The sequence below is a fragment of the Neolamprologus multifasciatus genome, chromosome 4, assembly GCF_963576455.1.
Source record: "Neolamprologus multifasciatus chromosome 4, fNeoMul1.2, whole genome shotgun sequence".
Lineage (NCBI taxonomy): Eukaryota > Metazoa > Chordata > Actinopteri > Cichliformes > Cichlidae > Neolamprologus > Neolamprologus multifasciatus.
In genome coordinates, this window is record NC_140442.1 from 12,326,446 (window position 1) to 12,339,109 (window position 12,664).

The window sequence follows — 12,664 nt, forward strand, 5'->3', positions numbered from 1 at the left end:
GCAGTCGTGACGTCAGCATTATCACTGCGGGGAAAGAAGGTTCCTCACATACAGGCAGATCAAGTTGGTTAGATTTCAAAGACTGGAAAAAAAGCTAGTGAGACACGTGTCAAAAGAACAACTGAATGACTTAGTTGAGTCAGAAATTGCTGTCTGAAAGAAGATGATCATTAGAACCTTGCACAGGAATGAACTCGGATGTTGTAGACCAAGAAAAACTCCATTTGTGTAAAAGAGACACCTTCAAGCCAGACTGAAGTATGCTACAGTAAGGACAACCTGGAGAAAGATTATGCATACTGGAAGCACGTCCTTTGGTCAGATGAGACTAAACCCTTTTGGCTACAGAGCCACTGCTTACATTTGGAGAAAGAAAGGTAGAATTTAGAGACCAAAGAAACAGCATCCCAACAATGAAACACGGTGGTGGGAGTATTATGCTGTGGGGATGCTTCGATGTGTCTAGGACTGGGAATCTTGTCAAGGTGGAAGGACTCATGAAGAAAAAATGATATGGGAAGATTATGAAAGAAAACCTCAAGCAGTCCGAAATTAAACAGAGTCTGGATGTAAGATATATCTTCCAACAGTCCTAATCACCAAAGTGAATGTTACTGACTGTCCTACACTTGAATCTCATTGAAAATCTATGAAGTGAAGAACATTAAATCTGGAGAAGCTTAAGAGATTCACCAAACCATTATGTATATTTAAGATAATTCTCTTAAAGAAGTATACATGCAGCAGTGTATTAGTAAACATTGTGTAGGACAAGTCCTTGTAGCTATATGTTGTAGAATAGACTTGCTAACTAGGAGTTTTAATGCTGTAAGGTGAAGAGAAATCTTGGATCACACGTCAAATTAATCAGTAAAAGAAAACAAACAAAAACCCCGAAAGAGGCATTACTTTGGCATTTAAATTAGATTTTATTCTTTCGCCGGTTTCAAGGCTTCACAGTTAAAATCACTTGCTTTTGAATTCGGCAAGGTAATGACAGGACAGATGTGAGGATGTCAGTAGTTCAGTGCATTCACGACATACAAAAACATTTGAACCAAAAACTTCACTAGCACCAGTTAACACCAATGTCTAACACTAGAGCAGCAGTGATCTGTTCAAGTGTGGCAAACCATTCAAGTCATGATGGGGAGGGAGGGGGTAATGGGCGAGGTGAAAGGAGCTCAGGGAGCCAGTTGCGCTGAGGTTTTATGCAACTTCCTCCTCTCCCTCTTCCTCGAACTCGCCTTCCTCAGCGGTGGCATCTTGGTACTGCTGATACTCGGACACCAAGTCGTTCATGTTGCTCTCGGCTTCGGTGAACTCCATCTCATCCATACCTTCGCCCGTGTACCAGTGGAGGAAGGCCTTACGACGGAACATGGCGGTGAACTGCTCGGAGATGCGCTTGAACAGCTCCTGGATGGCGGTGCTGTTGCCAATGAAAGTGGCGGCCATTTTGAGGCCACGGGGTGGGATGTCACAGACGGCAGTCTTTACATTGTTCGGGATCCATTCGACAAAGTAGCTGCTGTTCTTGTTCTGCACATTCAGCATCTGCTCATCCACCTCCTTCATGGACATGCGACCTCTAAAGACTGCGGCCACGGTCAGGTAGCGGCCATGGCGCGGGTCGCAGGCAGCCATCATGTTCTTGGCATCGAACATCTGCTGAGTGAGCTCAGGCACAGACAGTGAGCGATACTGCTGGCTGCCCCTGCTGGTGAGCGGGGCGAACCCTGGCATGAAGAAGTGCAGACGGGGGAAGGGCACCATGTTGACAGCTAGTTTGCGGAGATCGGCGTTGAGCTGGCCAGGGAAACGCAGACAGGTGGTTACCCCGCTCATGGTGGCGGACACCAAATGGTTGAGATCTCCGTAGGTTGGAGTGGTGAGTTTGAGTGTGCGGAAGCAGATGTCATAGAGGGCTTCATTGTCAATACAGTAGGTTTCATCTGTGTTCTCTACCAGCTGGTGGACAGAGAGGGTGGCGTTGTAAGGCTCCACCACGGTGTCAGACACTTTGGGGGAAGGCACCACGCTAAAGGTGTTCATGATGCGATCGGGGTACTCCTCGCGAATCTTGCTGATCAGAAGGGTGCCCATGCCGGAGCCAGTGCCTCCGCCCAGAGAGTGAGTGAGCTGGAAGCCCTGGAGGCAATCGCAGCTCTCAGCCTCTTTCCTCACTACATCCAGAACAGAGTCCACCAGCTCTGCTCCCTCAGTGTAGTGGCCCTTGGCCCAGTTATTTCCAGCTCCACTCTGGCCTGTAGTCAAAAATATTCCAATTTATAATGTAAGATGCACAGGAAAGACATAGCATAGTATGCTCGATTAACAAAATTCACCCAGCTTACCAAAGACAAAGTTGTCTGGTCTGAAGATCTGTCCGAAGGGACCAGACCTCACCGAATCCATCGTTCCAGGCTCCAAATCCACCAGGATGGCTCGTGGAACGTATTTTCCACCTAAACCAGTCAAAAGTGAATGAACAATATAATTCCTTGTAATTTTAAGAGGCACGCTGGATGTGATGTAAAACAGAGATATGTATGCGAATCAGTCTGTACGGCAGCAGAGGTGAATCTGCAACTAACCTGTGGCCTCATTGTAGTAGACGCTGATCCTGTCTAGTTGCAGGTCGCTGTCTCCATGGTAGGTACCGGTGGGATCAATGCCGTGCTCATCGCTAATCACCTCCCAGAACTGAAACAAAACAGGCGTGGTAGGAGAGGAAGGTGGGATGCAAGTTCATTCCAGTTATGTATTTGCTGATATACTTTTAATTACATTTCCAGAAAGCTTAGTGTGTATTTCTGGTGTATGTAGAGTCAAAAGAGCAGTCTATTAGTCTGATCTGGCAGATGGCAATAATCTGAAAAGTAAAAGCGTCTTTGGTGCCATATAGCCAACAAGATTAATTATACTGAAGATATAATCCATGCCAGTGTTAAAATGATAATACTGCAGTTTGATTCAGTTTAAATTTAGACATTTTTTTTCAGAAGCAAGTGGCTGGAAAAGATTCAGGCAAAAATAGGTCATAAATATGGAGGGGGAGGGGCGGCTGCTCCTACATCTACAATAAGGTTTCATTACTATTCCAGTCAATCGCTGATATACTCGCATGGAAAATTCGACAAAAATGTGGAGATATTAAATGCGAGTTATGCATGGAATTATTAAAGCATAAAGTCGCATAAATCTTAATTTCTCCTGCATAAACCAGTGCATGAATCAATCTTGTCCTCGGTGTGAAACCCTGCACGGAATGCCAATGAGCAAATCGTCTGTGGATTGATTCTCCCTCTCTCTGGAATGTAATGAGCTTTAAGAAGAAAATACGCCGCACAGAGTTTGTTCTAGAGAATTTCTGGAAGATGGATTAGGGGAGCTCCTCTGAGTGCCACCGAGCCGTGCCTGCATGACAGCCGGCACACGGCTCACCGGATTGGAAAAAAAAACAAACGAAATAAGAGCAAAAGAAATCAGAAAGAAATACCTTGGCTCCAATCTGGTTTCCGCACTGGCCGGCCTGCAAGTGCACAATTTCGCGCATTTTGGACAGGTGGGTAAGAGGACGGTCGAGTAGGAAACGGGAATCTGAGCAGAGGAGATTCACAGGATGGTGGCTCCTGCAGTCGATCGTCCGGAATTTTGTTGCACCGCCTCTAGGACCGTCTACTGGGCTGAAACGGTGGTGCAACTTGACGTCATCGCCATGGCAACCAAAGACTGGAGGAGAGAGGGAGGAACCAAAAGCCGTGGAAATGGCGGATAGGATGCGAGGAAGCTGCATCAGTTGTCAATAGGTCGTCTCGTTATTCTCACGGACTCAGTGACCCCACACCCCCCCAAAAAAATATTCACATGAAACAACACCAGTCATCCAGCTGCCTTAAAGTGATATGTAGAGACTATTTGGTACTTTTGAACGCATTAACTTGATGTTATCCCCCCCAAAAAGGAAAAAAAAAAAAAAATCAGGGATTTCTCAGTGCGATGATGCAACTTAACGAACAACTGCGAGAAAAAAAGCCCAGGACGTCTAGCCACATCATATGACTCCATAATATCAGTGCTTGACCTATTTCTGTCTGACCCAGGATGGCTTTTGCCGTGCTTATTTTTATCTTCATCTCGTGTGGCTGAATATGTTTCTGGAACACAATTCATGGTTTGCACACAAGAAGTAAAGAGGAAAAGCAGAAACATTCACGTCAGTCTGAGGCCTTACATGTCTGACGTTTTAATATGAGTAAATATGTAAGCTTGTGGCCTTATGAAAATGCACCAACACAGTGCAGGCATTATTGAAAAAAAGAAAGCCAGTTTTTAAAGTTGCAGCTACATTTGCACAGGATGTCATGGCTACCTGTTTATATATAAAGATCCTTTCATTTTTGTTATACATTGGATACATCTAAAGCTTCTAACAAAATAATTGCTGCCTTCTCCTCAGACTTAAATTGTACTAAAAGTACGATTTCAGATGAAATGCTGTCTGCATTTAATCTATTTTTGGCTGCCACCTATTTTATATTCTGCCCATCTTCAGCTGCGCACCTTTCTCTTTTTGAAGATCGTAAAAGGTGTCTCTTTTATCATTTTGTACCCAGCACATTCATTTTCACAAGTCTTAAAATGTGGCCTGCTGTCGTTGCTGACGGCTGGTTTAGCCTGTTTGTGTCGAAACTCAACAGCTACAAGAGCTAAGCCTTACTATGAATGGAAACATGGGGAATGAGGAGCCACTCAGTTCACCGATGTATGAGTTTGGATGTTGTTTTTCCCCCTTTTTTTACAGTTTGATTTTTTTTTAAACTTCCCAGTCTCTAATTGCATGGTGAGTTTTTAAGTATGCAGATTAAGGCCAGGTAAAAACAAAGGTTTGCTGGTGGGATGGGCTGTCAACGCTAAAACAGTCACATCCTGAATGATTACATTCCAGACCTGCTCTGAGTTACCAACTAGTCTCCACCATTCTTCAACAACTAGCCAATGGGGCTTTATTTCCTGCTTTCCAGCTATGCTGCATGCAGGCTCTTTCTTTTTTTTTTCAGCTGCTGCATGATTCACGTTACTCCCACAGTAGACATGCACAGGAAAAACAGCATTTGGAACTTCATGTCAAGAACAATAGGGTGTCCATACGCTTTAAGGCTTTCTGGGGACAAGTTTAATTAGCTGTGATAATGTTACTATGTTGTTGCTGTTTACCGTGGAGTCATTAAGGACTTAAACTCGAGGACTTGTTGGTTGGAGTTGTGGATTTATTCTATATACGTGACGAGCTCTTGGCCATGTCACTCCCAGAGGAGGATCTTACGTGCCCAGTGTGCTGTGACATTTTCACAGACCCTGTTCTGTTGTCATGCAGTCACAGCTTTTGCAGGGGCTGTCTTAAACATTGCTGGGACACAGGGATACGAGAGTGTCCAGTTTGTAGGAAAAAAGCTTCAAAGTGCAACCCTCCATGCAACTTGGCGCTGAAGAATGTTTGCGAGGCTGTTCTTCAGGTCAGGAGGCTGAGCTCAGTGGAAGGGGAAGACAAGGTGAACTGCATTCTTCATGGAGAGAAGCTGAAACTCTTCTGCCTCAATGACAAACAGCCCATCTGCGTGGTGTGTCAGTTGTCCAAACTGCACAAGACCCACGACTGCTCGCCTATAGATGAGGCACTGCTGGACTGCAAGGTGAGGGAGACATACATAGCTATTGGTTATCTTAACAAATTCTGCAGTTTGCTTTTAAGGTAACACCTTATGGTAGAATGCTGCTCCACAAGTCAGGCCTGAATGTAATGCACCCTTCCAGGGATTGACTCAGATCTGCAGTACCTAAAGTACTTTACACATTAAATTTGGTGTCTGTTGACTGAGGCCTGCTTTACTTCCAGGACGAACTTGCTTTATCCCTCAAGAGCCTGCAAGAAAAGCTGGACAACCTCAAAAGAATTAACATGACGTCCAGTAACACACTAATGTGCATCAAGGTAACCTGTGATGAGCTGACAGATGTTTCATATTTGTCAGGAAAATATGCCCGACCTAATAAAAGAGCTTGTGATAATCTCCCCCCCCCCAGAGTCAGGCGCTGGAGACACAGAAAATGATCAAGAACCATTTTGAGCAGCTGCATCAAGTCCTCTACCACGAAGAGTCGGCTAGATTAGCTGCTGTGAAAAAAGAGGAAGAAGAAAAGATAGCAGGAATGAAGGAGAAAATTAAAGAGCTTTCAGCTGAGGTGACGTGTCTTACGGAGACCATCGCCATCATACAGGAACAGCTGAAAGAAGACGATATGGTTTTGTTGAAGGTTTGCGTTGTCCAATTTGAAGCTTATCTCCTTATTGTTTGCAAAAAGCCTCTGCCTTAACATGTTGTTTTTTTTTTCTCTCACCCAGAATTTTAAAGACACACAAGACCGGTAGGTTTATTAAAAAGCAAACAAAAAATGTGTGCAAAACATGTAATTACCTATTAATAACCCATGCAAATTTTTTTTTACATGAGTAGAGTGTAAAATGTTAAGTTTAATGGGATCTGGTCAGACTTGATTGGTATACATTCAGTTTTTGCTAAGCACATTTATCTTAATCATTAATACTTGAATAAATAAACCTTTGATTTGATATATTTCAGTTGCATTTTACCCCAAGTTATTGTTTCATGTTTACTGAGATGAAGAATAATTTCAGTGTCACATATAATCAGTGTAAGACATCTGTTGTTATCACAGATGTAAAAGCATAGTGCTTGGTTCAGAGAACATGTCTGGGCTGCTGATTGATGTGACTAAACACCTCTACAACCTCAAGTACAGAGTCTGGGAAAAAATCCTGGACCATGTTGATTATAGTAAGTATACCTAAATATTATTATTCACTTTTACCTAAGAATTGCACAACAAAATATTAATAGATCATTGTTTTTGGCACATTTCCTGTCTTTTAGCTCCCATAACCTTAGATCCAAACACAGCACACCCTTGCCTCATCCTGTCTGACGATCTCACTTCCCTGCACTACTCAAAGCAGCCCAGTGTATGCCCTGACAACCCAGAGCGCTTCCATATGAGCGCTGAAGTGGTAGGCATGACCGCACTAGGCTCAGGAAGTCACCACTGGGTTGTGGAAACAGGAAGTAATCATGACTGGCTCCTGGGTGTTGCCTCCATGTCTGTACCGAGAAACACAGAGATCTCTGCCCGGCCCAAGAATGGCTTCTGGACTTTATGTTTCCGGGATGGAGACCTGAGAGCAATGACCTCCCCACCCAGCCTGCTGACAGTTTCTAGAACACCTAAGCAGGTCAAAGTTCAGCTCGATTACAACAAGGGAACGGTGTCGTTTTTTGACGCCACTGACAATACACTCTTATATGCATTTACACACTCCTTCACTGAACCTTTATTTCCATATTTCTATACACAGAGCAGTCATCCATTGCGAATACTGCCAGAGAGGGTGCTTGTCACAATGTTGCGGCAATAAGTGGACGACTCATTTATTCTTTATCAAGCGAGAAAATGTAATCCCGGGATGAAATGAATGTCAAACTATCAAAATGGGGAGGAGTGACCTGCTGTAATGTTACCACTGAAGCAGTCATTTTACTGTAATGAGAATATTGCTCCTTCAGGCTAGATGTATACTCACTGGACACTATATCAGGTACACCTTGCTAGTACAATGTCAGACCTCCTTTGGACTTCAGAACTGCCCTAATTCTTTGTGACATAGATTCAACAAAGTGCTCTAAACATTTCTCAGAGATTTCGGTGACACAATAGTGTCACAGTTGTTGCAGGTTTGTCATCCGTGATTCAAATCTCCTGTTCCAACCTCATCCAAAAGGTGCTCTGTTGGACTGAGATCTGGTGACTGTGGAGCTAATCTGAATACAGTGACCTCACTGTCATAAAACCCAATTTAAGAGTATTTGAACTTTGTAATATGCTGTAATATCCTGTTGGAGTTGGCCATCAGCAGATGTGTACACTTTGGTCATAAAGCACTTTGAGCGCTCCAGTAGAGTAGAAGTGCATTATATGAGAACCAGTCCATTTATCATAAAGGGATGGACATGGTCAGCAATAATACTCAAGTGGGCTGTGGCATTTTAACAGTATAAAGTGTGCCAAGAATATTCCCCACTGAACCGTTGAGACAATGCAGGATGGACCCCATGCTTTCATCTTATATTAAATTCAGATCCAACCATGTGGATGTTGCATTAAAAGTCAAAACTCATCAGACCAGGCATCATTTTTCCAATTTTCTATTGTCCAGTTTTGTTCAGCCTGTATGAATTTCAGCCTCAGTTTCCTGTTTTTAGCTGACAGGACCTAATGCAGTCTTCTGCTGCTGTAGCCCATCTAATGTGTGATTGTTTGAGTTGCTGCTTTGAACTGAGAGGAAAGGCTTACTGATGCAATATAATCCATTTTCTTTTGGACCATTCTCTTTAAACTCTAGAGATGTCTGTGTGGGAAAATCCCATTAGATCAGCAGTTTCTAAAATACTCACAATATCCCATCTGGCACCAACAGCAATCCCATGTTCAAAGTCACTTAAATCACCTTCCTTTCTAATTCTGATGCTCAAGTTGAACTTCAGTAGGACGTCTTAACCATGCCTACATACCCAAATGTATTGAACTGCTGCCATTTGATTGGCTGATTATATATTTACTTTAGCAAGCAGCTGAACAGGTGTACCTAACAAAATGTCCATTGACTGTATGTGCAACAAAAGCTAGAAGCTGGTTAGCTTAGGACAAAGCTGGAAATTTCTACCCTATCTTTATCTAATGTACAAACATAATACATTTTGGTTAATTGATTTAGTTCAAAACCACAAGTATGAGAGTAACTAATAACTTTACAGGGGTAAGTAGTGTGGAATAATAACTTTCCAGAGACCCCATTAGCTGCTTGTTATAAAAACCCGTTTAAAATTATGAACTGTAAATTTTACAATTAGGCTTTATCTTGGGATTTAAAGAGGATGATATAACAGGTCTTAATTATAAGTTTTAGAGGTGTTGGAAGACAGATTTAGTTGTTAAGATGGCTTTTTCAATTGGCTTGTATGCTATGTCTGCTTTATACATTTGAGCATGGCATGAATGTTCACTCAGTAGGAAAGCAAATATAGATCTGTATAAAATGCATTTAACTACATTGAATAATATCATATGCAGTGTTTTTCCCTGTAGTGGTACAGCTGAGTTTTTGGTGTGTGGCAAACACTAACCCTTTTTAAAAATTCTTTTGCATTCCCTGTTTGACTTATTTATTGAGGTTTCTTTCAGTCATAACAGCATTATTATGTTGGAGAGGTATGTGGGGAATATATACACCCTGTCCTGCACCATGCACTTTCAGAAAGACATCACACTTGCCACAGATGCATGCTCCTTTTGCTATCAGTATGATGCTGATTGGGATGATTTTCTTTCTAGCCTGTTAAACTAACCTTTACTATGATGCACCCTAACCCTGACCTATTGAACCATGACACTAAAACTCTTAAGCTCAAAACTGCCCTTCAAAGTTTTGAACCTAAATGTCCTCACAACCTCACCACAGTCACTGGTCCACACATTCACTGGAAGGATAAAGTTTATTGATGTATTTTGTCCTCACGGTGGCGCCAAAACACAAGCAAATAGTTCACATATTCCTCATAGCAATTCATCACATTATGAAAACATGAAATTAAAATGCTTATAATTTTAACATTATCTACTTGTTGATTAATTATTGATTCAATCTTCGATACAGATTTCTTTCACTGATTATGAAAAAAATGCATTCAAGTAAAACGTAAACTGGGAAAAAACAAACAAAAACAAAGCAGGACTTTACACTCAGGATTTGACTCTCACAGTTGCAGATAATTATTTTTCATAGATTTTAATATGTGTGTTATATTTTTATATTTTGTGAATCTAAGCAGGTGGGTTTTGCTCCTGTGGATTCTGGTTCTTCTCTGGGTTGAAACAGGAAGTAATCTTTTTAATACAGGCGTCAGAGAGGAAAGGCACCTTCTCTAGACGAGACAAGTAGACAAGGGGCTGGATTGTGCTGCTGATGTTCAGAAAGGCAAAACCCGCAGGCTGCACGTAGCAGCGAAACACATGAGGGGAGTAGTAGTCCTCAAATGGAAATAGAGCAACAAGTGGCAGGTAGTTGAACACGATGATACACAGGATAGAGAGCACCATCTTGAAGGCCTTCTTTTTCATGGGGTGCATTGCATCTTTCCCTGCACCAGTGGACTTCTTCAGTGCCCACAGGATGCTTGCGTTACACACCACCATCCAAGTAAATGTTGCCAGCACCTCACCGGTGAACAACTTTTCAAAGTTGGGGAGCCCACCATCTTGGCTGCTGAGTAGGCAAAGGTGAGGCAGAGCACCAGCACTGAGAGGCCTAACCTGTACTTGAAGTGTTTAAGTTGCCCAAAAGCGATTGGAAAGAGTACAGCTACAAAGCGATCCAAGCAGATGCAGGAGAGGAACAACGGACCGCTGGTGTCTTTCACGCCAAAGGAGAACTTAATGGCTGACCACACCTCTTTGAGCTGCCAGAGGTAGACATTAAGAAAGCTCACAGTCGTCATTGGCATTGGCATTGGCATGGGCATCCATGAAGGCCAAGCAGCCCAAGAATATGTCTGAAGTGGAGGGCTCTTTGCGATTGTGGATGAGAATAGCAATGACGAGTAAGTTGGCCGGGATACCCACAATTACATTGATGCACTGCATGGCCAGGTCAAAGAGAACGGCCTCTATCAGGTTTTCGCACCCATCAAACACACTGAAGGATTTTACCGTGCTGTTTATGAATGCTGTGGTATTGAGAGGCAGCTGGGTCAGGGTGGATGTTGAGCTGAGTGATGAAACATTTGTGTCCATGTTTGTGCTACCACAAGAATCAGCGGTCTGATGGGAGAGGAGCGAGAAGGATTATTGAGCTACTTCTGACCAGTCAGAAGCACAAAAAACAGCAGCTGATACCACTGAAGCCATGCAATTATTAAAGTGTTTTGGTTTCTTTTACATCTGTGAAGCCACAGCCTGTTTGTTAATTATTATCCCTGCTTCTGATCTGCTGAGATTCATCTTACAAGTAGAGATAAAGTAGCTCCAGAGACAGTAAAAACATGTCATAAACAATGTCAGGGCATCTCCTTATCTGTTATCTTGTTATTGTGTCTGTGTGGACTGTCCTCTGGGAAACGTGACTCCCCCTAGGAACATGTAACTCACTTAAGAGAGTCATTCTAAAAGCACCACCCTTTCACAGAAGGATAAAAAGGGCAGTGATTGCCAAATTAAAATGGAAAAGGTCATATTCTGTTCAAGATTATTGGAAGTAATGTCAGTGGGAATTTGGTCATTTCTTGGAGCTTTTAAAAGCCCATTTCTGACATTTATCTCGTCTTTAAGCTAGTTTTAAGTTTCTGTATTGTGCTGATATTTTTACATAAGCAAGAAATTTGTGAACTGTGCCAGAGGTTATAGATAAGCTTGCCAGTGTCAATTTGCTTGACAGGGAGCATCACGGGACCAGTGTGATGATGCTCTCTGTTCACTGGGAGTGATGAATGCTGTCCTCAATCACTGAACACAAGTGCAGGAAAACATCAGCAGTCGAGAGCAGATCTAAATTGTGTTTGCTGGGTTTTAGTGCATCAGTATTTCACTTATGTAGCTGAAGAAAACAGCTAGTTTAGACTCCCAATGGAGTGCTCATCAGTTACAAGTGAAGGTAAAAAAAAAAAAAAGATGTGGCAGGTGCATAAAGCCTGTGTGTGTGAGAGTTATGAGTCAGGACGTACTGGGATCGATTGTTTCACAGAGCGGTTAAATTTGAGTCTCTGCTAAGTAGAACCCAATGTTCTGTTTCCATGTGAAGACAAGAGGGAAAACCCACAATGATCCAGAAGTGAGGGAGACAGAGAGAGAAAAATGGGGTGGGATTTATTTGCATTACTTCTTTTTTGTCTAGGGGGGCAGCAGAGGCTCATCGTACCTGTTTGACAAGCACTGCAGGTTCCCACAAGTAGAACCTGATGCTTATGGTAAATGACATGATATTTACAGTCTATTAAATTCCCCAGGTGCATCTGATATCTATCCTTTCCACCTTCATCTATTACAAAAATCTTTTTTCCTCCAAATGTGACCATCAGTTTCACATTTATACATTTACAGAGTAAACACAATCGTATGATGGCGAGCTTCAGTCTTTGGTATTAGTCAGAATCAGGCCTTAGCATATGTCTGCCAAAAGCAAAATTATCAGAAAAGTTGCTACCGATATTGTGCAGAAAACCTAATCACAGCACCATCAGCAGCATGCAGCACACCATGATAATTAACATAATTAAAATCAAACAGCAAATGTGCTTTGGATGCTATGCATGTGAGATATCAGCATTTTATTGTCTTATTGTGGATTTAAACCGTGATATAACATGTCTGCGTACAGAGGAGGCAGAGACTGTCCACAGACATCCAGCTGTCTCCAGTCTCGTCTGCATGAGAGAGATGCAGGTAAATTCCCACCAGTACATACACCCACTTACTTGCTCACACACACACGCACACACACACACACACACACACACACACACACACACACACACAC

General features: G+C 42.6%; 2 protein-coding genes and 1 pseudogene across 2 annotated transcripts; 1 reads left to right on the forward strand and 2 right to left on the reverse strand.

Annotated features, from left to right (window-relative positions):
• Positions 1 to 901: 901 nt before the first annotated feature.
• tubb4bl (tubulin, beta 4B class IVb-like) lies at positions 902 to 3,684 on the reverse strand. The gene is made up of 4 exons (XM_085157549.1): positions 3,503 to 3,684; positions 2,598 to 2,706; positions 2,358 to 2,468; positions 902 to 2,267 (listed from the first exon to the last, which is right to left on the reverse strand). Exons 1-4 carry the CDS (start codon positions 3,557 to 3,559, stop codon positions 1,210 to 1,212), a joined length of 1,335 nt encoding a protein of 444 aa, XP_085013675.1. The 5' UTR covers positions 3,560 to 3,684; the 3' UTR covers positions 902 to 1,209.
• A 94-nt stretch (positions 3,685 to 3,778) lies between these two features.
• LOC146519934 (zinc-binding protein A33) lies at positions 3,779 to 9,685 on the forward strand. Its single transcript, XM_085157551.1, has 6 exons — positions 3,779 to 5,696; positions 5,900 to 5,995; positions 6,088 to 6,318; positions 6,407 to 6,429; positions 6,742 to 6,860; positions 6,957 to 9,685. The coding sequence occupies exons 1-6, from the start codon at positions 5,304 to 5,306 to the stop codon at positions 7,493 to 7,495; spliced, it is 1,401 nt and encodes a 466-aa protein (XP_085013677.1). The 5' UTR covers positions 3,779 to 5,303; the 3' UTR covers positions 7,496 to 9,685.
• Positions 9,686 to 9,953: 268 nt separating this feature from the next.
• LOC146519935 (G-protein coupled receptor 183-like) lies at positions 9,954 to 10,992 on the reverse strand (annotated as a pseudogene).
• Positions 10,993 to 12,664: the final 1,672 nt, after the last annotated feature.